Here is a 25,326-nt window from a genome sequence, read left to right on the forward strand (position 1 = left end):
AGGCAAAAACAGCCAGATAAGCTTCACGAGTCATCTGACGTACCAGCGAACTCCTCGCTGCAGGATAGATTCCACGGCTTCCCTGCGTTGACCAAAACCAAGGCAGTGTCCTTTGCTGGAGAGCAAATCTGCGTTTTCTTGTACCATATACGCATGGCATGTCACGCTCTCCGCGTAGTAGGTATGCACGTACAGTATCACGTAGACAGTACCCATTCGGGTGAATTTTGTGTTTTACTCGTCTTCTACGTACTACTTTTTAAACTGGTGCATTTTCATTCTGCGGTAAAAGAGCTGAAATGAAATCTGTCTCAGATGAGACTTACGGACGTAAGATGGGGTGGTGGGGTCCTCAGAGCGAAAGTTTGGGGGGGGGGGGGGTTACATCGTTTGAAGTGGAACTTGTTGCGCCCACTACTAGCGCCACCTTCACGTTCACCTTTGCTCCTCTGTTGAACTGTCCTTCTCGACTCGCATGGCCGCGCCCATGAAATCGGCAATCAGTTGTTCTCGATTTCTGGAGTGTACACCAAACTGTTTACAGAGCTGATATCTTTCCTCGTCTGTGCATGTGTGTGCCCTGACACATATACAGGGTTAGTCTAGCAAACGTTACACATTTCGACTGCATCGTAAAAATAGAAGACGGGCTTTAGCCAACTCCAAACTTCGCAGACTGATAGCCATTTGTCTGAAATTTCGTTGGAATTTTTTGTGAGCGTTATGGTCCTGTAGAAGAAAAATTAAAAATCAAGCAAAATCTCACGCTATGCATTTTCTATGGCCAATCTCACTCAAAAGCCGCCATTTTCTCCTGTGTGCGCTTGAATTTCATTTCACCACACACAGGTGGCGTCAACATTCAGAAGAAGAGGATTGGTGCATAACGTCAGAATGGAAATGTCACATCGTTCTAGGCAGCGCCGCCTGTGTGAGGTGATGTGAATGTGAAGCAGACACAAGAAAAAATGGCGGTGTTTGCGTGAGATAGGCCACTGAAAATGCATGGGGCGAGATTTTGCTTGATTTTTAATTTTCTTTCTACATGACCATAGTGCTTACAAAACAATTCCAATAAAACTTCAGACAAATGGCTATCAGTCTTCAAAGTTTGGGGAAGGCTAAACCCCGTCTTCTATTTTTACGATGCGATTGAAATGTGTAACGTTTGCTAGACTAACCCTGTACAATAATATAAATGTTACACTACTGTGCGCAAGTGACGTATGCTGTAGGTTCGGGGGGTCTCGTCATGATACAGTGAGAAATAATGCGACGGACCTGACGGAAAGCACGTTAGCTCGGTTCCCGAGTGTTTGTGCGCTGAACTGAACTTATATTTTTGTAAAACAACTTCAATATATTGCAGATAGCTTCCTTGGTTTTGTCGCATATTGCGGTCACTTCATGTGCTTTCTCTTTTCCCCAAGTGGTGTGTCAGTTTTGGAAACACTGAGGTATACTAATATTTTTACATGTGACACATTGTAGTGTACTGCAGCCAGCTTCACTGTTTGACTGATAATTTGCACGGTTACTTCTTTAATATTATTTGAATAACTTTTATCTGATACTATACCATTAAATAGGATAGGAATCCATTATGGTTTAGAATTATTTTTTCTTTGCGATGTTATCTTGGGGACAAGTTCTCTCTCGTTAAAGTCTTTTTGAGTTGTATTTCACACTGCTTACAGCATAATGTGAGAATGAGAAAATATACGCATGTTCTCAGCATCCTCTACAGCAACTGCTCTTGGGCTTAAAATCCAGAAACTACACACGAAAAAAACGTAACAAATGTACAACAGACGACACAGAAAAACGGACACGACAAAATGATTGGGACTATGTTATGCTGTAAATTTTTTTGTGTGTGTGTCTCTCTGGTCCTGTATTTTGTGAACATGTGCCATGTTGCCGGCACCCTTGCCCTCTTGTCACAAAAACAGCCTCACACATGAAGATGCAGGTTGTGAGAGGCACATAAACACTGCTTACATTGCTAACCTGTCACAAGACATGTGAAAGGATTGCCAAATTGAAATTCAATAATACAAAAATGATACTGAAATGCATAATTCCAACAGAAGGGAGAGTAAACATTGGAATAACAGGTAAATGTAAAGCACTGAAGTGTTGGCATTCTTCTGATGTGTATGATATACTGCTCTATTTAACCCATGACATATATGTTGTCAAACATTAACTTCTTGCATTCAACATCAAGCTGCTATACCTATTCCATCTAAGCGACTCGTCTTTACACAGACATGCGGCACACCATTTTGGCACAAAGATTTGATATCTCTGCTTGTTGGATATATCAAGCAAATATTGTGCCAAAGTTGTGTTACCTGTATGATATGCTGCATCTGCTGAGATATGTTACGGGAGAGAAAGACTCCTGGAGCGACTAAAGGAAGTGCATACGAGTACGTATGCTTTGCAAACAAGTTGTTCCAAAGTATTATTATGTTCGTGTTGAATTGGCAAAGCATTAGTCATCTCATAACAAAGTGATGAAAGAAACTAGTGAGAAATGCAAAGCCACAAGCACTGATGCATGGCCATGCTCACAATGGGCAATGATGCGGTTAACTTTCCGTACCGCAGACCGACTATGCTGAATGAGTCGTTTGCAGTGTTTATGATTGATGTACGCCATGGCAACTACAGATGAACTTTGTAGAGTGTGCAATGATATCTTTTGTGAACAAGACAAACCTCAATATATTCCCTCGTAATTTTGGTCCTAGTATTAATTGAGTTGAGGGTTTCAGGTATTTAGGTGTGCACCCTTCTTCCGATCTTTAGTGGAAATCACATATTAGTTACGTGTCGTCTAAGGCTCTTAAAAAAATGTCTTCTTGAAGTGCACACGAAAACTACCTTTCGCAGACACTACGCTGCTGGCGTACAAAACCCTTGTGCAAAGTGCCTTGGAAACGGTTTGGAAATGGTTCAGTTGAAGGCTGTTAGGTTTATCTTTTTTTTTTTTTTTTGATTGCTTGTTAGCGCCGCGAAGCAACTGTGGCTATGAGCGGCGTACAGATGTGGACAGACGGAGAGAGGACAGCAGGAAGGAGTGGGGGACAGGGGGATTAGTATGCGTCCTGGGCCGTGTTAGGTTTATCACTAAACAGTATGCGAAGGATCAGCTTAGAGGATCCATACCTTGTCCTCTCAGGATCCTCTTCACTAGGCTGTGCACATCATCTGAATATTGTGCTCTTTGTTCAGGTATCAACGTTTTAAGTACAGCTTTTTGCCTTCTACAATTGCCAAACAGAATGCTATTGGTGGTGGAAACAGGGAAGATACCTTGAACAAATCTTTGCAGACTGCTCGCTCCTGCCATGTAGCCATAATAATGGCTGCAGTATGTATAAATAAGTTTGTGAAAGGCTAAACAAACAGGCAACACATATTGTCATATTGTGGTTTGAGTATGGTGAATGAGCACGAAATGCAGAAGTAGCACAGGAAACACAGAGAGCTGAACAAAATAGACAGAACTGCACAGAAGTATGTAGACTTCATACCCTGCCGCATCAATAGATCTCTTCTGGTTTGTAAACAAATGACATCGTACTGTTCAACAGCGCCACCAATGTGGTACAGTTGAGCTACGCTCAAAGCTAGGGGCGGACAAGTTCGCGCCTAAAAGGCACGGTCTTGAGGGGATTATGTGGTCTCTGAAAGGGCATGCGACTTTTGGTCCTACTTTTCTTTCAAGAGGGGACAGCGAACAAGTGCCCATTCGTGGAACCCAGCCCTCCCCTTCCGATTTGTTTCGGTATCAGTCTGTCTACCAATGTCATGATGACATTTATATTCTGTTGAGTTTCTTAAGTGCTGTTGGGGACTTGTATGTAGGTAGGTATAAATAGTTATGCCAAGAATTTTTTATTATTAACTTTTTTTCGTAGTTTGAATCCCTTGAAAAACCATTGCACAGCACCAGAACACGGAGGCTACATTATGATCCAGTTTCACCAACCTTTTCAGCATCTGAACTAAGATGAACGGTCATTAAACTCTCTGCTTCACTAAAGGAGTTATTATTACTGAAACATTTACCACATCACCGATGGAAAAAAAGAAGTGTGTGTTAAGTTCAAGAATTGCCAACCCTTGATCTTGGTACAGTTTAACCAGAGTTGGTGAAACCGGCCCTACAGAAGTCACCGTCACCGAAACATTCATCACATCACCAACCAAAGTTTGTAAAAAGAATTGAGTGTTAGCATGAAGTTTTGGCAGTTGTGAGTAGCAGTTTAACTGCTGCCTATGTAGCTGCAACATAATTACAACTAATTCAGAAAAACTGGTACAAAATTTGAAGGTATTCTACTCTATCTTCCTCTGCATGGTACTATAAACTGTGATCATTCCAAGTGCTCATCGTCTTGGCCCAGATTCTGTAGCAGATTAATCCGCCATTTGTGTTCCTATTTGTGGTACCGTGGCAAACTAGCCACTCCACCCACAAACCAGCATTCCTAGTTTACACAGAACATGTAGTTATAAGAGTGATTTAAATCACCTCACAGAAGTTGCAGATGCGGTTCAGTAACATTATAAGAAATGGAGTTAACCGTTCCAATGTCAACTTTATTTTGAGATGGACAGTGAGTTTCATCGCCAGGGGCGATACTCTACCCCATAGCTGCTGGTGGTGTGAGGAAGGAAATAATGTCCCATGGAGTCCAAAATCGTCAAAAGAGCTTTGAAAACATGCATTCGTGGGCTCGATTTAGCCATAGGCAAAGCAATTTTTGAGAGAGGAGCAGGAGTCCAGATTATTAAGGGATCCGAAAATGGCAGTTTGGAAAGCTTGATAGTGTGGGCAATGACGAAGAATATGCTCTGGGTCTTCTACAGCACTGCAGTGACAGCATCTGAGACAGTCAACTTGCCTAAGGTGGTAATGCCACTGAGCTGTAAATGCCCCATTGAGTCACAGTGCACCATCTTGGCGAGAAGTGTTTTGTGGCATTCAGAAACCAAACTCTGGGTCAAAATTTCTCAGTAAAGAAGGGAAGAAAACGTCAGTTGTCCATTGACAGGAAGACAATTTGTACAATCCATTGATCTGTTGGTCAACGAGATCTGCTTTCTACATGACCAGTAACAGTCCTTGCTACCTTTCACTGTGATCTAATTAAACACCTCCCTCCTATGACGGTGTTCCCGGCACAGTTTTTACTTTGCTGAACCGCTTTTCGCGACTCCTATCAAACATAACATTAGCGGTTCTTCGTAGCCTAAGGCCGAGGAAAGCAAGAGACATTTAAATGATGTTTACGTGATTAGCGTCGTGACAAATGGTTGACACAGCAGTTTTGCGGTACGTTTTATATGTTGCTCATCCTGGACATTTTTCACTACCCGATTTCCTGTCAAAAAACAGCTACGACTGCATCAATGTCACTTCACCCATGAATTCCTTCATGAGTTGCACGTGTGTTCGCACACCAAGTCGTTACACGTCTGAAAAATACTTGACGAAATCCGCAGACGAAACATATGCTTTATTAGAGCTTGCAGTGATTATCCTTTTTATGCAGCACATCCGCAACACCATACGAACCAAACGTCTCGGTCGCTACTCCATTTTCTCAGATAGCCTCGTTCCCAATGGTAGCCGAACCGCTGAAGCGTTGTTTTCCTAGTATTCATACGCGTAGTTGTTTACGTCTATAACTTAATTAAATTAATGAATAATTGAGAGATACATGCTGAATACGACACAGAATTGCATAAAGACTCGTTATTCTGGAGTGTGACCTTCTTAAACACTGATTTTCTCACGTGAAACCATGCTTAACACTGGACTGCATAGACCCAATGTGATTTATTTTGACAGCGTGGATTTCAAAGGGATGGAGTTTGAAGAGTGGGTTTCTTAGCGTGGATTTCAAAAGTTTTATTATGAAGAGTGGGTAACAGGGTACACCCACATGAACATATGTTTCCTCAGTCGTATTATCCTGAGCGAGCATGCTCGCTTTTTCTCTGTGTGTGCGTGTCTGCTCGTCCACCCCTCACACACTTTCCCTTTCCTGCGAGCCGTTCCTCCTTTCCCTTTATTCCACCTCCTCTCCCTCAGCCGTTATTTTTCACTACGAAAGGTGGCAACCCTAGCTGTTAGTGAAATAAAGCTGTCTAACGAAAATAAAGGCCTCTTCTGCTAGTCATCACTAGTTTCTGCCTGTTTTCATAAGGTAACAAGTTCATTGTCTATCTCTCCCAACCTTTTTGTAGCCTGAACATTTTCTATCTATCAAACCCTTTTCAAGAGTCAGTTTCATTTACAACAACCTAGCTAGCAAGTCGTCGACCCTCACAAGAAATGTGGTCGGCATGGTTTTCATACAGCATGGACATGAAGGTAATTTGCTTGTACGTTACCAGGTCACGGGTTTTGAAGTACTTTCCAGGAAACAAGCGAACATGTTAGCTACAACTCTGGTATACAACATATGTATCACGTAGGTTCGGTCGAGCACTTTATTGAACTTTATGAACTGAATTATGTCCTGAAAGCGCACTTCACGCAGTCCCGATGATTGAACACTCGCTCCAAACTACTGGCAATCACAAGCGTGTCCGGCCCTATTGAAAAACAGTTTTTGCTGGGCCACCAAAGCTGATGTCTGGTGTGTTTTTGGACCTTGATGGGCTGATTGGCCACCAGCCCTGATTCCACCAGCCTTGACTAGCTGAATGCCCCACCAGCTCTGATCGGCTGAATGTACCACCAGCCCTGATGTGCAGTATGTACATCCACAGACGTGCATGTGCATATATGCGTATTTGCTGGACTTGATATACATTTTCATCTGTGGGCAGACACATATTACCACTCAGGATTTCACACAATAGTAATTCAAAACTAACGCCATGGAACGAGTGCATATGACTATAACACAGATTTGAAAGGGCAGCTAAGACACCTCAGTCTACAGCGTGATGCTATACCACACCAAAAACCAGTTCCAGCTTCAGGGCAGTCTGGTGTGCAATCATTTACTATCAATGTCTTGTGGTTCACATCAAAGGTAATCAGCTGGTGGTTCACCTGATTGCTTCTGTAAAAAGTGTGGTGGTCCATCAAGTGCTGCCCCAGCCGTCCTGGTGGCCAACCAGGGGCTGTCAGAATCAACCTGGTGACCAATCAGGGGCCACAGAACAGGTCTGGTGATCCACCAGGTACAGTCAGGGAGTGCCTGGTGGTCTACCAGGTGCAATCAGGGAATGCCTAGTGGGCCACCAGATGCCCCCAAAAAATGTGATTGGCCATCAGAATTCCTGGTGGTCCACCAGCATTATTTTTTGATAGGGGGGTCTTCACTCTTCAGCAGTGATGGCCACTAACTACTTCTACAGTAGTTTAACTATAACTACTAACTACTTTGGGATTGAGTAGTTTAACTAGTAGTTCAACTACTTTTCAGGGGAGTAGTTAAAACTACTTTTTTAACTACTGCAATGTAGTTTAACTACATCTATAACTACTTAACGTTGTCCACCATCACCAATCCCTTGTAGTGTTCTTGGGCACCTAAATATGAATCACAAGCGATAATGAACTTTTGCTCAAGTCATTGCTACGATCGTCAAATACAAAGCTTGCGGCGGGATTCTGTCTATGCCTACGCGATAAACTAAGTTACAGAATTATTCCACAGCATATGAGACTTCACTCGACAAGCATTAAAAGTAGAGGTGTGCCAATAATCGAAATTTTGAATACGAATCGAATATTTGCGATATTCGATTCGTATTCGTATTTGAAAATTTAATATTCAAAGTTTTCGAATATTCGATTTCTTTTCGCATATCACAGCAGCTTATTCCGAAGCTGTTGCGGGCTGCGCACTGGAATTTGTACGTTGCGGCGACGAACATGCATAGTAGAACAGCTGCAAAGCTACGCGCGGAGTTTCCGAGGTACGCTCGTTCGCGAATGCGTTGCTATACGTTCGGTAACCGAAACCGAAACTAGTACGCAGTTGTGTGCGGCCGCCATTTTAGAGTCCGCCCTAGCGAAAATCGAGACCGCGGTACGTTTGATACATCGTCAGCACTGTCGTGGCTTTAGTGGATTGCTAGCGAACTCTGAACATTCGTGTGAGGCCTACAGTTCGGTGAAATTACGGTTAAATATTGAAATTTTGTTGACGGTGAGCTGAACACCGCTGTTCAGCGTCCCATTGGATGCACAGCCAAAACCTGCGTCTCGAATGCGTCTTTTTCGGTTTCGATTTGTGGTTATCAGCGATATATGATAGAATCATGGTCGCGTTCGATGACGGCGATAATCGAGGAGTGCGACGTGTTGATATTTCGACATAGTTTCTCCAACTCCGGCGCTCTGCGACCGTATGAAAGCGCCAACTAGGATGACCGTAATGCTGCAGTCATTTGAAACTGCGCGAACTGTTGTTACAGATGATAGCAAGACGCATATATAGCCTAGAGCCCGACCTTCATAGATCGATTTTGCTCGCGACTCACGCGCGTCGTCGCCGGCGCGACAAAGTTTGAGGCCCGCGCGCAGATTTCCGAGAGAAAGATTTCGCGAGAAAGATTTTTGAAATGAAAGTTTTTGCTTGCAGTTTTCAGCTTGCCTCATGAGAACAGCACACTGTTTCATTGTAAAAATAATTTTACAGTACATGTGCATATAAGCATGTATGCTCTATGCTAAGCCAATACATTAATACATATTCCTCATTAGCACTTGGGACATTTTCCTATCATCAGCAGAACACAACTGTGACGATGCTTTTTTCCGGGGCTTAATTAACTTAATTAACTCTTAGAAGCCGTTATCCTGTGACGTGATATTCGATATTCGAAGGACAATTTTGTCGATATTCGTATTCGATACGTATTCAAAAATTTCAATATTCGCACACCTCTAATTAAAAGCGAAGATTTAGTACACATGCCCCACATAGTTGCTCTGCACCTCCGTTCTCAACAAACGAGTAGCTCAAGGCAAAAGTCGGAAGCACAATCGTGCCGTCAAGCTTGCGGCAAAATCGGAAGTAGTTGACGCCTTCAGTAACTTAACTACTGTAGTTAACTACTTAAAATAGTAGTTTAACTAGTAGTTGCCACTACATTTCTGCAAGTAGTTGATAACTACTTTTTAACTACAATCAGGTAGTTTAACTAGTAGTTTAACTACATGTAGTTAACTACTGGCCATCACTGCTCTTCAGAAACAACTCACAGAACAACCAGACACAAACCTTCTGCCGTCACTCTCCACCCTGCTAACCCTAAACACCGTCGAACAGAAACAATACCAACCAACCTCCTTGGCTTGCGAGACCGGCTATTCAGGCTGCAGAGCAACAGGGCAGCACAGAAACCAAAAATTCCGATACGGGAGCAGCAGGGAATTTTTGCAGCTCGGCAGCGCTGCTGCTCACGCCCAGAGCTATGGCACCGCTCGTGTCGCTGCTGCTCTGCTGCTGCTGCTCAAATCGAGGCTATGGGACCCCGCCTGAAGCCTCTGCGTCTGCACCAACCCTCCCTGAAGTGTGTGTATAATCATGCTCGCGAACGGGGGACAAGCGTCTGCGTTGTTGATCACTGTCGCCAAGATTCGCTTTGTCCGCACCTGAGGGCGATCACAATCGCTGCCTAATCACGATTGCGCGCGATGTGGATCCCGCATAAGTGCGTTTTGGGCATCACACTTGATTCCTTCGGTCACATGCATGGTTACCCTTCGCAGTTATGCTGTGAAAGTCTGCAAAAATTGCCCTAACGCGAAGTTGGATAAAGGACCTCTGTGTCTGCGCAGCCAACTCTGCCAATTTTCTGCAGAAGAGCGCATCTGCTTAAAAGTTTACCCCATTCCATTATGATACTGACTGGTACACAAAATCTGATAGCTGCACATCAGAGCTGTCGTCGAAAACAAACTTTTTGCAAAATCGCCAGTTCGGATCACGTCAATGAAGAAGAAGAACAGCACAGGTAGAACACTGTCAACGAGTTATGAGTGCAAAAGCATTTTGCCCAGCTCTAAAGCTGCATTTGAGCCCCCCAGCTCGGCTTTGAGCCAAAAAAGCTTTTCCCCAAGGACAACGTACCCAGTGATTCCATGTGAGGCTCTCCATCCCATGCATCCTTTGAGAATGACGACTTCGTCCAGTACTCATCATCCAATGCCATAGACATCATCATTCTCACTATCGGAACGCGGATAATCGGGGGTTTTCGATAATCGGGGATGATCTCGGGGTTTTATATTTTGCATAGTCGTGCTTGTGTTATGTAAAGAGAAAGGACACCAACAATCCTCTCCTTTTTTCTCTCTCTCTCTGCGCATGGTGCCGAGTTTATTAGCTTCACGTGAAACGTCAATTTGCCCATTTTGCTGGTTCGAGTTTGCACTGACTCAGTCAACTGTTTGAACTGTTTCATAAGGCTAACGAGAATCTCTCGTATTTCCGGTTAGTGCAAGCCGGAATTTACAGTCATTCGTTACAGTAGCGTTCAACAGGATTGTGCTGTAATGTTCGTAATGCTGCAAAAATGTTAGAAATTCTGCCGTCGCCTCTCATAATAATAATTCGCCATTTCCTTTTCTTTTCGCTAAGAGTGCACGCCTCAGTCAGTTCCAAACTTCTGAAGTTTTCGGGAGGACCTCGATATTCCCGGCTGCGAAATCCACAATCTCGAAATTCGCAGGGTAAAAGAAAAAAAAAGGTCCCGGGTTGTGTGGACGGAAAAAATTGTCCCGCAGGCACCTACGCTGCCAAAAATACAGGGTCGTAGTTGCAGCTAGCCGATGGAGCACATCACAGCCGACAAAGTGTTACCCTTCGCTCTCCTGATTTGAAATTCCATTCAATGGGCAACACAAAATCGATATAATTCGCTGCACTAGTTCGCTAGTGATATCGTCCTCTGGATGCTAGTAGTTCGACAGTTGGCCAAACACGGGTTTTACAGTTGTCCCCTGCATCTTTTCTGTGTCGATGTTTATGTACAATGAAAGCTGTACACCCATTTATTCATTGTCTCATGGCCCGTACAACTCCGCTTCTGCTGGAGATACGGCTCATCGACATCCAAAGTATGAGAGAACAACTGCAAAGCCTGTGCCTGACCTACAATAGCAGAAAATACGATACAGGAAATACGATATGCGATATAGGAGCACCACCCAGTAAGCATCATCCAAAGATGTCATTTATTTATTTGACTGATTTATTTGTTAAAAATGTTTATTATTCGACATCAATTATTACCTGAAAAAGGGTTGGGGAACTTAGGATAACAGCATTTACAACTGCAGCTTTCTTTGTTCTTCTCTTTCTTTCATTAATTGATTTATTTTAACTTTTATCTTTTTTCTCTTTTTTTTTTGTGAACCAACAGGTGAACCAATAAGAAAAAACGATCAAGCGACCGCTGCACCACTATTTCTACCCACGCAACGAGGAACCATCTTTTTTGGAACCCGAATTCGCGTTCTCGAAACAAGGAAAACCAACGACAATGCTCGATTGCTTCGTACAGTGATATGCCGTGTTTAAAAATCCAACATCACTATTTATCACACAAACTCACGAAATTTCTATGTCTGTCCAAGTCGTTTTAGCAAACGAGAGCCACATTTTTGGCAGCTTAGGCTTAGCGGAGCGGGGCCGGGCGGACGCAATGGAACAGCACACTGGTTAGCTTATTATCAGGTTAGAAACAGTCCGATGTTTGCATTTCAGTTAGTCTAAGTGCACTTTGGCAGTTTCCCGCGCACAACGGTGCATTTTATAGCCCGATAACATTTATTTACAGGAGTTTATTTTTCAACAGGGATTTCGATCACTTTATTTTCCGCTTCAGTCTTTCAGCGTTCATCTCAATCTTTTTATTTGCGTCCTACTTGTTGCTCTGAAGTTTTGCGTACCATATCTTCGCTGCGCAATACATCGGCTGGCTATGATAACATATCTGTGTTGAACCTTAAACTTGTCAAAACTTTAATCTCCTCTGTTCTGGCACACATTGTTAATCTAGCTTTTCAACAGGGCAGATTTCCCGTGGCACTGAAAAGGGCAATTGTTGTGCCTATCTATAAAAGGGGGAATGTCTCTTATATTAAAAACTACAGGCCAATATTTATCCTACCTGCTGTTAGTAAAGTCCTTGAAAGGCTAATTCATGACCGCTTAATGAGTTATCTTCAATCTTTCAACATTCTATACGCTAAACAATTCAGGTTCCACAGCGGTTTGTCGACTGTGACTGCTCTCATAAATTTCATCGAACGTGTCAAGCAATCAATTGATTCTGGCGGTGTTGCTTTATCTGTATTTGTTGACTTTTCCAAAGCTTTTGATTGCATGAATCACAGAACCCTTTTGTCAAAACTTACCAGCTATGGAATATGTGGACCCGCCCATGACCTTCTACGTAGTTATCTTGCTGACCGCACACAAGTTGTCAGATATGATGGCGCACTATCGCCTGCTACGACACTCAACGTCGGTGTTCCTCAGGGATCTATTTTAGGGCCTCTCCTATTTTTAACATACATAAATGACCTTCCTAATCATATCGTACATTCCGATGTGTTCTTGTACGCTGATGATACTACCTTACTTATCACAGGCCAGAATACAGAAGAACTGATGGGTAGACTACAGGTTGATTTAGATAGTTTGGAGCAATGGTGTGGCAGCAATCATTTGAAGTTAAACTCTGACAAAACTGTTTGTATGCTATTTCATTCCCCGCAGCGTCGCGTAACTCTCTCGTCCCGACTATCTATCACCAGTACGCTACTTAGTTTTAGTAATGAAGCAAAATTTCTTGGTGTTGTGCTCGATAAGCACCTCCGCTTTCAGTCGCATATTACACATATCTCTAACAAAATTTCTTATGGCATTAGTGCACTTGTCAGGACACGACAATGCTTTCCTCGTTCAGTGCTCCTAAGCTTATATTTTTCTTTTGTCCATTCCCATATCGCTTACTGTGCCCCAGTCTGGGGCCTTACTTATAATTCTCACTTACGGGCACTGCAGGTGTTGCAGAATCGTGCTATAAAAATTATATTTCGCTTACCAAAGCAGTTCCCTGTTTCTCCTGTGATGACTAATTACAGAATATTAAGTATTCAACAAGTAATTTCCCATAACGTCCTACTCATCGCGCGGTCGTATATTACCGGCTGTTTACAATCAGAAACACTTAGCTATAACCATTTGAAGGCAAAACATCAAAGCAGAGCTGGAGCGGAGGGTCTGCTCAATCTACCACGAACAAAAACTAATTACGGTAAGCATTCATTTATTTTCCGCAGTGTATGCGAGTGGAATCATTTACCACCTAAAATAAGGAGGACTGCTAGCCCCAGAGCGTTTAAACTCCAAACTAAAACTTCTTACTATCTTCTTTACCTATGTAATGAGTTGTTATGCGGATCTCTTTTTTGTGTACATTTAGCCTTCTTACTGCTGCTGTTAGCGTCTTCTAACCAGTTTTCAGAAGCCTTCTAAAAGTGTGATGCCGAATTAATGTGTATTAATGCTTGGAGAACTGTCTTTGATGTATTTGTTAATCACTATGGAGAACCCTTTAACGGGGATTTTGTTTCCTACTGGGTTCTCCACCTGTATGTAAATATGTATGTATTTTCTAATAGAGATGACTAATAAATATATTGAATTGAATTTGACGTACGCCCAATTCTTTGATGCCGGTTCCCTGGATTTTCCATCTTTCGACACTCCAGGCTCTGCGACACTCCTGTCTGGTTGCGTGTGGGATGACCCAAAACATGTACCTGTCTGTTTTTGCACCGCGAACAAAGGGAGGCTGATAGCTGATATAGCGCTCACTCTTTTTATAGGAAGGGAGTTGCCTGAGGACAGAAGCCGCCGATATTTCGAACAGAGACTGTTCTTCTTCTGGGCCCAGAAGAAGAACAGTCTCTGTTCGAAATATTGGCGGCTTCTGTCCTGAGGCAACTCCCTTCCTACATCTCTACCGGTTCGCTGGATTTCTACCCATCTACGTTCACTCTTTTTATGCCCTCCATGTGCCAACCTTACGTGTACAGCTTCAGGACTATTCAAATACAGGGTGTTTCACCTAAGGTGATAAAAAATTCTAACTGGAGATGTACTTGCCGGAGGATTGTGGGACTTTCGGCAATTACCTTCTGAACACTTTTGCCACCATTGAGGAAGGCCTTGGACAATTTTCAATTGCGGGAATTTTTTTTTTCAACTGAACTTTGAAAATTGCCAAGCGAACCTCACTTTTTTTTTTACAGAAATATATGAAGTGTTCCACATATGACCACAGACCCAACAAAAACTATGCACAGTATCGCAACAAAAATAGTCGAAAAAAATTAGTTAAAATTACGCTTTAGCACCGCCCTGATTTTCGCAAAAACGCGGGGCGACAAGTGCGTCTAGAGGAGGCAGTGTCCCCGCCTTGATTTCTTTTTCCTTCCTCGTGATAAGACGGTTATTTTGTTTTCTTTGTGATAAGTCGGTAGTCACCAGCATCAAGGTCAAAGCATGGGAACGAAAGTTAAAACAAGAGGCAGGGACACTTCCTCCTCTCCATGCACCTACAGCGTGCTCTTTGCGAAACTCAAGCAGGCAGGGCAAAAGCGTAATTTTCACTGATTTTTTTCGACTATTTCTGTTGCGATACTGTGCATAGTTTTTGTTGGGTCTGTGGTTATCCGTGGAGGACTTCATATTTCTGTAAAAAAAAAGTGAGGTTCGTTTGGCACTTTTCAGTCCAATTGAAGAAAATAAAGTTCCCTGAACTAAAAATTGTCCAAAGTCTTCCTAAATGGTGGCAAAAGTTTATAGAAGGTAACTGCCCAAAGTCCCACAATCCTCCGGTGAGTACGTCTTATATACGTACATCGTCGGCGAATACACGTTTATTATTAGGTTTGTACAAGTTCCGTGTCTGCATTTTCATGTTCAGGTTATTCTAAGTGCGCTTTGGTAGTTTCCCGCGCACAATTGTGCATTTTATAGCCACATAACATTTGTTTACAGTAGAGTATTTTTCAACGGGGATTTCGATCACTTTATTTCGAGGTACACTCAATTTTCGGATACCGGTTCCCTGGATTTTCCATCTTTCGAGACAGCTTGCTGGTTGTGCGTGGGATGACCCAAAACCTTCACCCGTCTGTCTTTGCACCGCGGAAAAAGGGAGGCCTACTGACGAAGATAAGGAAAAGCTCGGGGTCACTGGGGATTCTCCGCTGAGCTAGTGACATAACGCTGAACGAAAGGTTTGGTGTAATGTGAAGTGCCATGTGAAAACCAAGGAGTGTCTGAAGTTTCCGGGTAACAATCAGCGCATTATGAGACGGAATTAGTGCTCCAAGACCTTCTCGTGCGTCAAGTTCCTTTCATTTTATCTTGTTCATTTATACATAAAGACAGAGTTCAAGGAGTTTTAGGAGCTTCCATCTCCTCCTTGTTTTCTTTTTTCGAATAGCTGTTGCTAAATGCAATGCATTTATTTAGACTGATTGAGTGTAAGTAGTTGAGCCTAGCAGAGTTCGAAAACTCATAACGCCGAACTGTCAGAAGACCAAAAATCAGAAGGCTGAAAATAGAAAGGCCAGAGAGGCACAGGGTGGACACCCCGGTGAATGACCACTGAATGGGATGGTGCAGATTATGAAAAAGTTGTGGCTCTGGTATTACAAATCAAATAACTGGAACCCATAGCATTTGGTGCTTGGAAATAGACTAGTGAGAGAAGATTTAAAAAAAAAAACACTAATCTGCGTCATGTTTACTACAAAAAGAAAGTGTGTGGTGGGTAAAGTGCGGATAATTGTGAACTAAAAAGCCCTTGAAATATAGATGCAACTATGAACTGAAATCTAGATAGCCGAAGAAGCACATCACAGCCGACCGAGCGTTATCATTCGCTTTGCGTATTTGAGCAACATAAAATGGATATAATTTGCTGCATTAGTTTGCTAACAATATCGATCTCTGGATGCTAGTATTTCTCTACCGTTGGTCAGACGCAGGTCTTACAGGGGATCCACACAAAATGTCCCCAAACGAAAAGTCCCCAGACGAAATGGCCCCGGAGAAAATGCCACCGAAAGTGTCCCTGGACGAAATGTTCCCGGCTACCCTCCCTCACTACGAAATGAAAGTTCTTGTTGCACAGTTGTTGTTAGCTTCTGTGACTCTTTTGTCGTAGATTTTTAATGTTTTATTTTAAAATATTTATTTCGGCGTACAGCCCTACCCACAACTGGGCATGCCCGCTATGCTACGCCGTTTGACGAAGACTACCTTTCGTGATACTCTACTTGCGGAGACGATTTCTCCTGGGGACACTTTTTTCCGAAGACGAAAATTCGGCCTCTCGGGCGAGCTTTGATTACATGAAATGATTCCTCCGTGATTGTTCCTTCAGTTGGCAACTTACACTCAGATTCATCTCTGGAAACCCCCATTTTGTAATTCCATCTGTGTTGACCTACAAGAATAGTGATTCGCCTAAAATACGCATGAATTTGGCTCACATGGTGTCCAGTTCTTCAGCTTTTTCCACGACCGAATTCCACATTTTCAAGTTTGGATTGAATTTGTGCAAAGTTTAAATAAATTCAAATAAATAAATTCAAATTAACTGAGACCTCAGCATCCAACACAACGAAATCCTGAGAAAAAATTTACGCTTCAGAAGTTCTTCTAAAAAAAGAAAAAAAAGAAGCATATAGTTTCTCATCCCACATGATAAGGAGGTCGAAGTGCACTTTTAACTACACTCAAACAAGAACCTCTGATGCTGTCAGGTGACCATTATTATTTTCTTACTCTGTGTCCTTTTATTTTTTGTCGAGTCGTTTTTCTTGGCGCCCAGGAAAAAAAAGAGAGAGAGAACAGTCTCCGTTAGGAATATCGCGACTCCCGCTGCGAAGCCTCGCCGCTCAACCTTTCCGTATCTTCCTCCGCTGGTTTCTTGTGTGTCAACCCGAAGCCTTTATCACCCTCCACCTCCTTTGTACGGTTTGGTACGGTCCCCTGTCACTGGGGCAACGCCTTGAGGAGGCGTTGACTGGGGATTGTTGACTGACATCATCTTTTTGGGCTGGTGCAATGTGAAAGAAAAAGAAGGAAAAACAGGGGTGAAAGGAGTCTTTCAAACATGTTACTGAGGTTTTCGGGCAATAATAAGCGGTCCATCTTGCGACGGAAATTTTGAATAGTATTTTGCACCAACGCCTTGAAAATGAATTCAGATATTTGATAATACTTACTCACCAGAAATATACATACCAATATGTCATTTTTGCCTGAATAATAGAGGTATTCTCAAGGTAAACTGCTTGTAAGCGAGTGCAGAAAAAAAAAAGAAGAAAAGAACAGAACACTGTTTCGAGCACTAGATATTCCAGACAGGCATTGTGAGCACTGCGTGCAGCCTAATTTACAGCAGCTGGTACATCCAGTTGAGAGTCTCCGAAATACCGGCATCTCCGGCGAGCTTTGATAGCATATGAAGTAACCTTTCCGGTGCCATTTTCTGATTTCTTAATTGGCAAGCGACTAGTTCTCAGACTCAGTGTTGGCAACATTCGTTTATAATACCATCTGTGTGTGTATTGCCCATATTACCATCCGTACTATCCGAGCACGCTTGTACGTCGGCATACAGTAAGTATACGAAGAGCAACTAAAATTCCATAATCAGTCAGTACAGATGCCAGTGACTTGTGAAAACAATAATTATAGCATAAATATATAACAACAAAATAAAAATAACAAAGTGCTCGTATAGCAATAGGGGACAAGCAAAAAGACGTGAATGTCTCGAATTGAACCGCGGACGTTTTGTATCAAAGTCCGACACTTTACCTCTCGACAAATAGTGCAGGGGAACGCGCCTCTTAAACTCGCGACCTCTACCGTGCACAATGGGAATTATTTTGGCGTCGGAGGCGAACGGCGCGATAAGGAAGGCGAGCGTGGCGCCATCTAGAATCGGGAAAATCGTGAATCGGAGTTGCTCCCCGACTGGTATGGCCTCCTTAATATTGGAGGTATCGTTATCTCAAAGATTGTAATCATAATAAGTAAGCAACGTAATAATAACAAACGTAACAATAAATGGGCTCAGCTGGTGCGTGACTAGCAGAAAACTGAAGGTTTCCGTTGCATCCTTGTTTTTTGTCCGTAAGATCCATGCGGTTTGGTGTTAACTAATATCCCTGTCATACAGGCAGTTTTCAAACGCCACTGGGGCCAATGACCATTGGGAACATGTGCAGCGCCACCAACTCACCAACTCATGGACTTTTCAAAGAGCATCGCATCTAACTGACTCTCAACGTTTGACTGGTTATGCTTGGTGGCACTACACACATGTTGAATGGCTGTTGGTTTCAATGGCTACTGAAGACTGCCCATGTGACAGCCTGGGTATATAAATTCCCTCAACCATTTCGTACTTACCTTCTGATGCCGAGTGACAGCTGTGTCCCATCTGGTCCTCTTCTGTCAAGACTGCAATGTTGTAAGGCTCCGTCTTGACTTCTATGATGGGACGTTCATTCGAAGAGTCCTCTCGAGGTTCTTCTTTAATGCGACACGTCCCAGACGTCACTCCTGCAATAAAACAAAAACGGAAGAAGTAAGTCACATGACAAATGTCAGGTGACAGTTTATCTCCATACCCTTTCTGAAGCTAATCACTCCCTATTCTAACCTATCCGTACACATTGCATACAGAAACGTCAGTCGACGAAACTAGAAATACTCTGCGACTATATGGGGTGAGATAGCCAGACGTACGACATCTTCCTAAGGCCACGCTCTTCCAAGCGACTTTCAGACGGTGCCATACCTGCATTCACACGCTCCAACTGGGTAGCTCCGCCCACAACAGTACAGCGAATGGTGTGGATTCAAGTGCAATTGGTCGTGCTTTTTTTATCAACTCCATTATTCAAACCTATGTTGGCTTATTTTGTCAAAAGATAATCATTATGCTCATAAAATGCCTACAGATATGTTTCTTTGGCATTAGTGAAAAAAAAAAATAAAAAAAAATAAAATGGTCTCTCAGCTATATCTAGGGTGGCCGCCAGGCCAGTATTATACCAGCACGGCAAGCTATTTGCGTGCACTGCCGGTAGGAAGGTGATACAGTCAGCCTTTTGCTGGTATTTGTGGCTCAAGACCCTTCATAGGCGTGTCTGAAGGGTTTCCGGCGCTTCAACATTCCCCTACAGCTTGAATAAGTCTGGAGACACAGACCCAACTCTGCAGTCACCAGTCGTTTTCTTAGTTATCCATTACTATTATTCATTGTTGTTATCATTGTTATTCATTAAGTCTCTTGTTCAGAGAGGACAAGAGCACTGGTTGTGTCGAGCAAGCTAGAACTTAGGCCGTATAAAACCTTCGTGAGATCTCTGCCTGCAAAGAAGGGTTTGTCTGCATCGATGCGTTTTTCAACGTAAGTGGTGGTCAAATCTGGTTGCTCAAATACGATCCAGTGTGGTGTTCATGCTCGTTTATAGCAATCACTAGGATCAGTGATCCAGACACACACAGGAACACACGTTTCCTCGTATTATCTTGGGCTCTTTCTCTCTCTCTGTGCTTGTCCATCCCTCACCCACTTTCTCTTTCCCACGAGCATTTCCTCCTTCCCTCTATTTCATTTCCTCTTCCTCAGTTGGTATTTTTCACTACGAAAGGTGGCAACCCTAGCTACATTTGCAGGAGTTGAACCCATGCCCGGTAGTTCAATACAAAACGTAATCACATCGCCCCGATGGGAGTCACGTGGCAATGCTCCTCTTGCTGATTGGTCGATGCACAACCAACTTTTGAAGTCTTTGCTCAGTGACCGATTCCCACTAACCACAGTTAATGGTCCCGACTCACTGCCACCAGCTCTGAAGCTGGCCTGTGTGAACGCTGCCTTACAAACGCGTGTCGTACTATACTATTATTGCAATAATAACATTAATAATAATTTCATAATAATAATTTATGTCGTAAGACAACTACGATAATGAGTAGAGCCCGGATGTTTAGGATAAAGAAAAAACTTGCGTTGGGCTCAAAGTCCTCATTTATGCACGAAAAATGACATTATAGGCACGGCACTACGAATTGTTATCTTTTTTCAGCTGTAGCACTGAAAGTGCAAAAAGAAAGTGAATGAATCAGTTTTATCTGCAGGAACAATACCGTAAGTGGCAGTTGTGACTGTTTTCCTTATCTTTTGCTCACGAAATGTAGAATTATTGGGCCTACTATGGTCACAGGACTTCCGGGCGTTGCCACCTGTTCCACAACACTTCTCAGAAGGACTTGCTGGATATACCGTAATTTCACGCACATTAGTCACAGCGTACAAGCATTTTTTTACTTCTTACAGGTGCTCAGCGGCTCATCCACCGGGATGACGTCCAAATAGATTATGCAAGAATAAAACATTCAAAAATAAATCTGTTAAAGATCAAACTTGCAAAATACTCCCTTAAACATAAATCATGAAAGAAAATCCACACTGTTGAAATAAACTCTGAAAAAGTGAACTTTGAAGAATAAACCCCTTCGAAATAAATCTTTTCCATCCCCGATTGGTGGACAGCTGACGGCTCTACGTCCGCCACGGAAAATAGTGTGCTCATCGCGCTTGGGTCTAGCCCGGGCAAGAAGTGTGAACGAGGATCTCACTCCACCGGATGTAAGTTGTCTGTCTGTATGTGACCCGTGGCCAGTGTTGCCAACTTAGAGGGGCGATGTCATCTGGTTGGCGGCTGGCAAATTTTTTTGGTTGTGTATCCTGGCCGGCTTTATCTCTCTCTGTCTGCCCTTTTTTTTTTTGTGTGTGCGCACGCTTTCTCTACCTTTATTTTCTTGACATGGTCCACTGGATATTTGTTTGCTGAATGGAAATGAGCATTTTGGCGCGATGTCCTGAGTGCGCTTCTCTGTGTCGCTCGTTACAGAGTAGGTGTTGGTGCTTTCGCATGAAATGCTTTTTTTTATTTTGCTTGCAGCTGAAATTCAATCTAAAAGGACTGAATCCTACATATGCCCACCGTATGAAACAAGTATGTGTGCAGTCGCTACAAAACTGCTGAGGCAGCGGTAAAGATTCGGATTCGATGCGTTGTCTCCTGGCTTCAACTCACATTGCCACCACTTTAAATTCTGCTACGTGCAACAGATAGCATAATAGCATCCACTGCGAATGACCGTCGCCTGTCCACAACACCGCCATAGTTATGTTCTCTCCGCCATCCTCCCGCAGCTTGTTAGCCTAGTCCACAGCTCGGCTGGCTCAAGGGTCAAGAGTAAGAGCCCTGTATTCAAACACGCATCGTCCTCATCACCGTAAGACTGGATATTTTGAAATTCAAAGTTATTAGGCGAAGAAATGTAATTGATAACAGTACAAACATGAGTACGAAACATCATAATAGCATGTTCTGCCAAAAAGAGCATCGTGTCGCCCATAAACTATCATACGGAACATTACCTTCTTTCGCCTAACCACGATTTACTTTAACCACGTTTATTTTGAGAGCATGTGTTTTTAAGCGGTTTATTTTTTTAAAAATTGATTCTGAAGGGTGAAATTCTAAGCATGGATCTTTTAATGTTTTATTTTGAACGATTTATTTCGGCGTACAGCCATCCAACGGTGCGGCGTATCTGATCACCATTTCTCTCCGGTATTTTCCGCTTATGCCGGTTTTAACAAAAGGGCCGACACTGTCTCTGGAACAGCACCGCCCTGCCAATGCACCAGCAATGCGTAACAGGGTCGAGACCACATTCGAGTAGACTGACCTTCCCCCTGAGGCCACTGACCTGTCGATCCATGGGAAACCCCTTGCCCCTGTTGCGCGTTCCTCATGGATCGACAGTTGTATGGGTGTCTGAGCAACTTGTACTCCGCCATCAAGTTGCTGGCATCCTCGCCCGGGTTTGAACCCACAACCTTGGGCTCAGTAACTGAACACGCTACCAACTGAGCCATCGCGGCCAGTTTTCCGAGTGGCATGTCTACAAGATCTTACTACCTTCAGCGTATAGTTTATACGAGGATATTACCATCAGCATCACGTCCTGGTAAAGGCTCGTTGCAGTGCTGTTGCTGTGTCTGGCCATCTTCTGGTAGGCATGCAACATCAGGTGGTTCCGATTTCACTCTCACGAGCTGACCACTCAACTCTGGGGAGAGCTGCATTTCTTGGAGTTGAGAATTCGAGGGGTTGATACATGATGACTCCAAGACACGAGTATGTCTTGCCTCTTCCTTCATGGGGAGTAAACTGTTGGCTGTATTGCCCCACGTAAATTATGAGAGAGAGAAAATTGGGTCCGCAAGTGAGCAGTTGCTGCGGGCTCAAACAAATGCGTGTATCAATTAAAGTGCCAACTCACTGTTTGTCAGAGAGCCAGCCCTGTCTTCAAGGGTTGCCAGTCAAGACAGAAGACATGCCAGAGAGGTGTACCCTGTAGAGATTGTTTCTTAAGAAAGAAGCACACTGCTTGTTTAAAGGTTACCCCGAGACAGAGGAAACGCAGAGAAAAACACAAATTCTTCCAGGTTACTCCCAGCATCAGCAGATCAATCATAAACTGCGCAAACTTTTTCTATCCCCTTTTTACTCCCCGCTCGGGTCAGGTTATTCCCAGGTCGCTGCGGTTTTGACTCATTTGAATATCAAAACTCGGGAACGGATGTTGTAACGCGTGTTCCAGGATTTGTAATTTTAGGTAATTAGTCATCTCGTAATTGCACACTCTCCTCGATAGCATGTCCACCTGGCCGTAGAACTCGACCGCAAAAATGACGTCAGTACTGATCTCGTAGTTTTGTTACGAAAATTCTGTAAACGCTAAAAATAAACACCCCATATGCAGAGGTATTAAGTTTTGTCACAGCCTCACAGCTCAGTAAAAGAATAAGAAGAAAAAAAAAAAGGAGGTGGGTAGGCACCGAAACGGAAATAAAAAGAACAACGGTTGTGAATAGGAATCCAAAGAAACGAATCCACAAAGCTTATGAATCTCGAATCCTTTCTTTAAAAAGCGTATAAAAAGCCACGAGAAAAAAGTACCTCTACTGAATAACGTTCTCGAGCAGAATTTGATATTTTTGTCTCATATAAAATCTAACTGAATAATAGTTCACTTTCAGGGAAAAAATATATCCTTAAACTCGTTCTTAAGTGTAATTTATCTAACATGTTTTTCATCCTCTATTAGAAATAACTACATAAACGCTCAGATTTCCACAAATCTGGGAAACAACCAAAAAGTAAAACCACATAAATTTTGCACTTGTAACGTAAGAGTTCTTTCCTAAACTGTTTCAGTCTGAAGCAATACAAAGAGACAAACAAGACATCCACTGGCCAATCAGGAATTCGGCACACTCCTGATGTGCAAATAAAAAAATAAAAAAAAGCAAACGCGGTTGTCGGATTCAAAAGATTCAATACTCCATTTCTTGCCATTGGGATTCGGTTTCCCGAATCCCTCCCTAGGATTCGAGGATCAGTTGGCCCATCCCTAGTTGTAATGGTGATGATGATGATAATTGGAGGTTTTTGGCGCAAAAGTCTAGTTGTAATGGAAACTGAAACGGAGGCAGTAACGGAAACGAAAAAGATTCCGTTAAATTTCCCTGGATGCTACCCACCTCATCCTCTGGTTCCATGATCATGTCATGTCTGTTGTCTAGTGTTTAGCTAATAATGCTTTTTTTTTGTATATTTTCAGGAGCTTACGACTGTGTGTGCTACGAGAGGTACCATGGATTGTGTAGTACTAATTAGGAATATAAGAATAGTGTGATTTGTGGCTACTGGGGAAGACAGCCTGGCATACACTGAGTCGTCAAAGTCTTCCATGAAAGCGATGTTGCCAAGCCACCTTCCCTGTTGACAAGACCACCTTTCCTGACGTATGTGGACAGTTCTTCAAATTCTTTTCAGAGAATCAAGGTTATTTTCTGTCGGTTATTCGGTTGTTTTTATGCAGAGTTATAAAAACTAGAACACCAGAGAACGTGTTAGCATGCGCACCTTAATGCTGATGCAGTTCTTTTTGCTTATATCCACACAAAGAAAACCAGTCCCGATAGCTTTTCTTTCAAGGGAACACGTATTCAGGCTTCACCGTAGTTTTGAAAACTTGCAAAAAAGTAGCAAACACCTGTTGCAACATTTAATTATATCGGCATGTCGGCATTATATCGGCGATGTCACACGGCTAGATATAGAACTCACTGTTTTCTGAAGATGAAGCCTCGTTTTTCACACTTGCCTGCGCACGGTGTCTGTGTCCTGTTCCTTGAGGTTGTTCTGTTCCGGGTGCTTAGACCCAATTGTTGTTCGTCCCAGACGATCCTGGAGCAGTATATTAGCACTGAATAAAAGTCTCATCAATAATAATAATGAGGAGTATGTAGGTTTACACTTAAAAAGCGATTTAAAACAACCGTGCCGGAAAACAAACAAAGGACGACACAACACACAGCGCAGCACACATGTAGATTTACGCGCGTCATGTCAGTCAGTCAACAGTGAAGATTCCCATGCCATCTATATTGACAGAGCCCAACGTTGCTTTTACCTCGAAGTGAACAGTAAGGGCTCCTTCTAAGTGACACTCAAAGCTACTTTGCCATTACTAGAAGCGTACTAGAAGCTCTAAAGTTTTTGCCGGGCATGTTTACATGCTTACTTACCGCCATTGAAGAAAGGAGGAAAGAGTGGTGCCGATGTCACCGATGTGGCCGATATCGTTGCATGAGTAAAAAAGGGATGAAATATAATCATACGCCTGAGAAGAATAAAATTGCTGTTTCTGTAACTTCTCTTGAAGAATTTAATTCCCAATATCATAGAACTCTTGTAAATTTTAATGTGCGCAAGAAAACAAAAACGTGTTGAAAGGTCAGCTACGCCGATTTCGCGATGTGTTGAAACGGTTATGATATTCAGAACGAGCACATCCAACTGCCCCCGAAACGCACCTTCGTTTCTCAATTTTGTCTTCCTATTACGAAAATTAATTCATCAAAGAAACAAAGAAACCAAAACAAGCCATGGGCGCAGCCATTTTTATGACGTAGATGGGATAAACCTGCTCCATCTACGTAGTTAGAGAATCGTGCGTCTGATTGGATGAAAGCTGAGGCTTTCTCTGACTTCCCTGGCGTCTTCTCCCGTTTGCGAGGAAATCCAGTTATGGCCGCCGGCTACGATGAGCGTTTCGTCCGAGGTAATCCCGA

The 25,326-nt window shown here is 43.0% G+C and overlaps 1 protein-coding gene across 7 annotated transcripts in view; it reads right to left on the reverse strand.

The window, feature by feature from the left end:
- The window catches only part of LOC135373411 (zinc finger protein 436-like), a 34,805-nt gene extending 10,014 nt beyond the window's left edge, over positions 1-24,791 (reverse strand). For 2 of the 7 annotated variants that reach the window (XM_064606624.1, XM_064606618.1), the window contains exons 1-4: positions 24,357-24,630; positions 22,467-22,538; positions 22,134-22,361; positions 18,507-18,659 (exon numbers count right to left, since the gene is read on the reverse strand). In XM_064606624.1, the coding sequence (XP_064462694.1) occupies positions 18,507-18,659; positions 22,134-22,344 (364 nt within the window). In that variant the 5' untranslated portion in view covers positions 22,345-22,361; positions 22,467-22,538; positions 24,357-24,630. The other 5 variants (XM_064606621.1, XM_064606620.1, XM_064606619.1 and 2 more) reach the window with 5 other exon arrangements.
- Between the last annotated feature and the right edge of the window lie 535 nt (positions 24,792-25,326).

Source organism: Ornithodoros turicata, unplaced genomic scaffold, assembly GCF_037126465.1.
Source record: "Ornithodoros turicata isolate Travis unplaced genomic scaffold, ASM3712646v1 Chromosome24, whole genome shotgun sequence".
NCBI lineage: Eukaryota > Metazoa > Arthropoda > Arachnida > Ixodida > Argasidae > Ornithodoros > Ornithodoros turicata.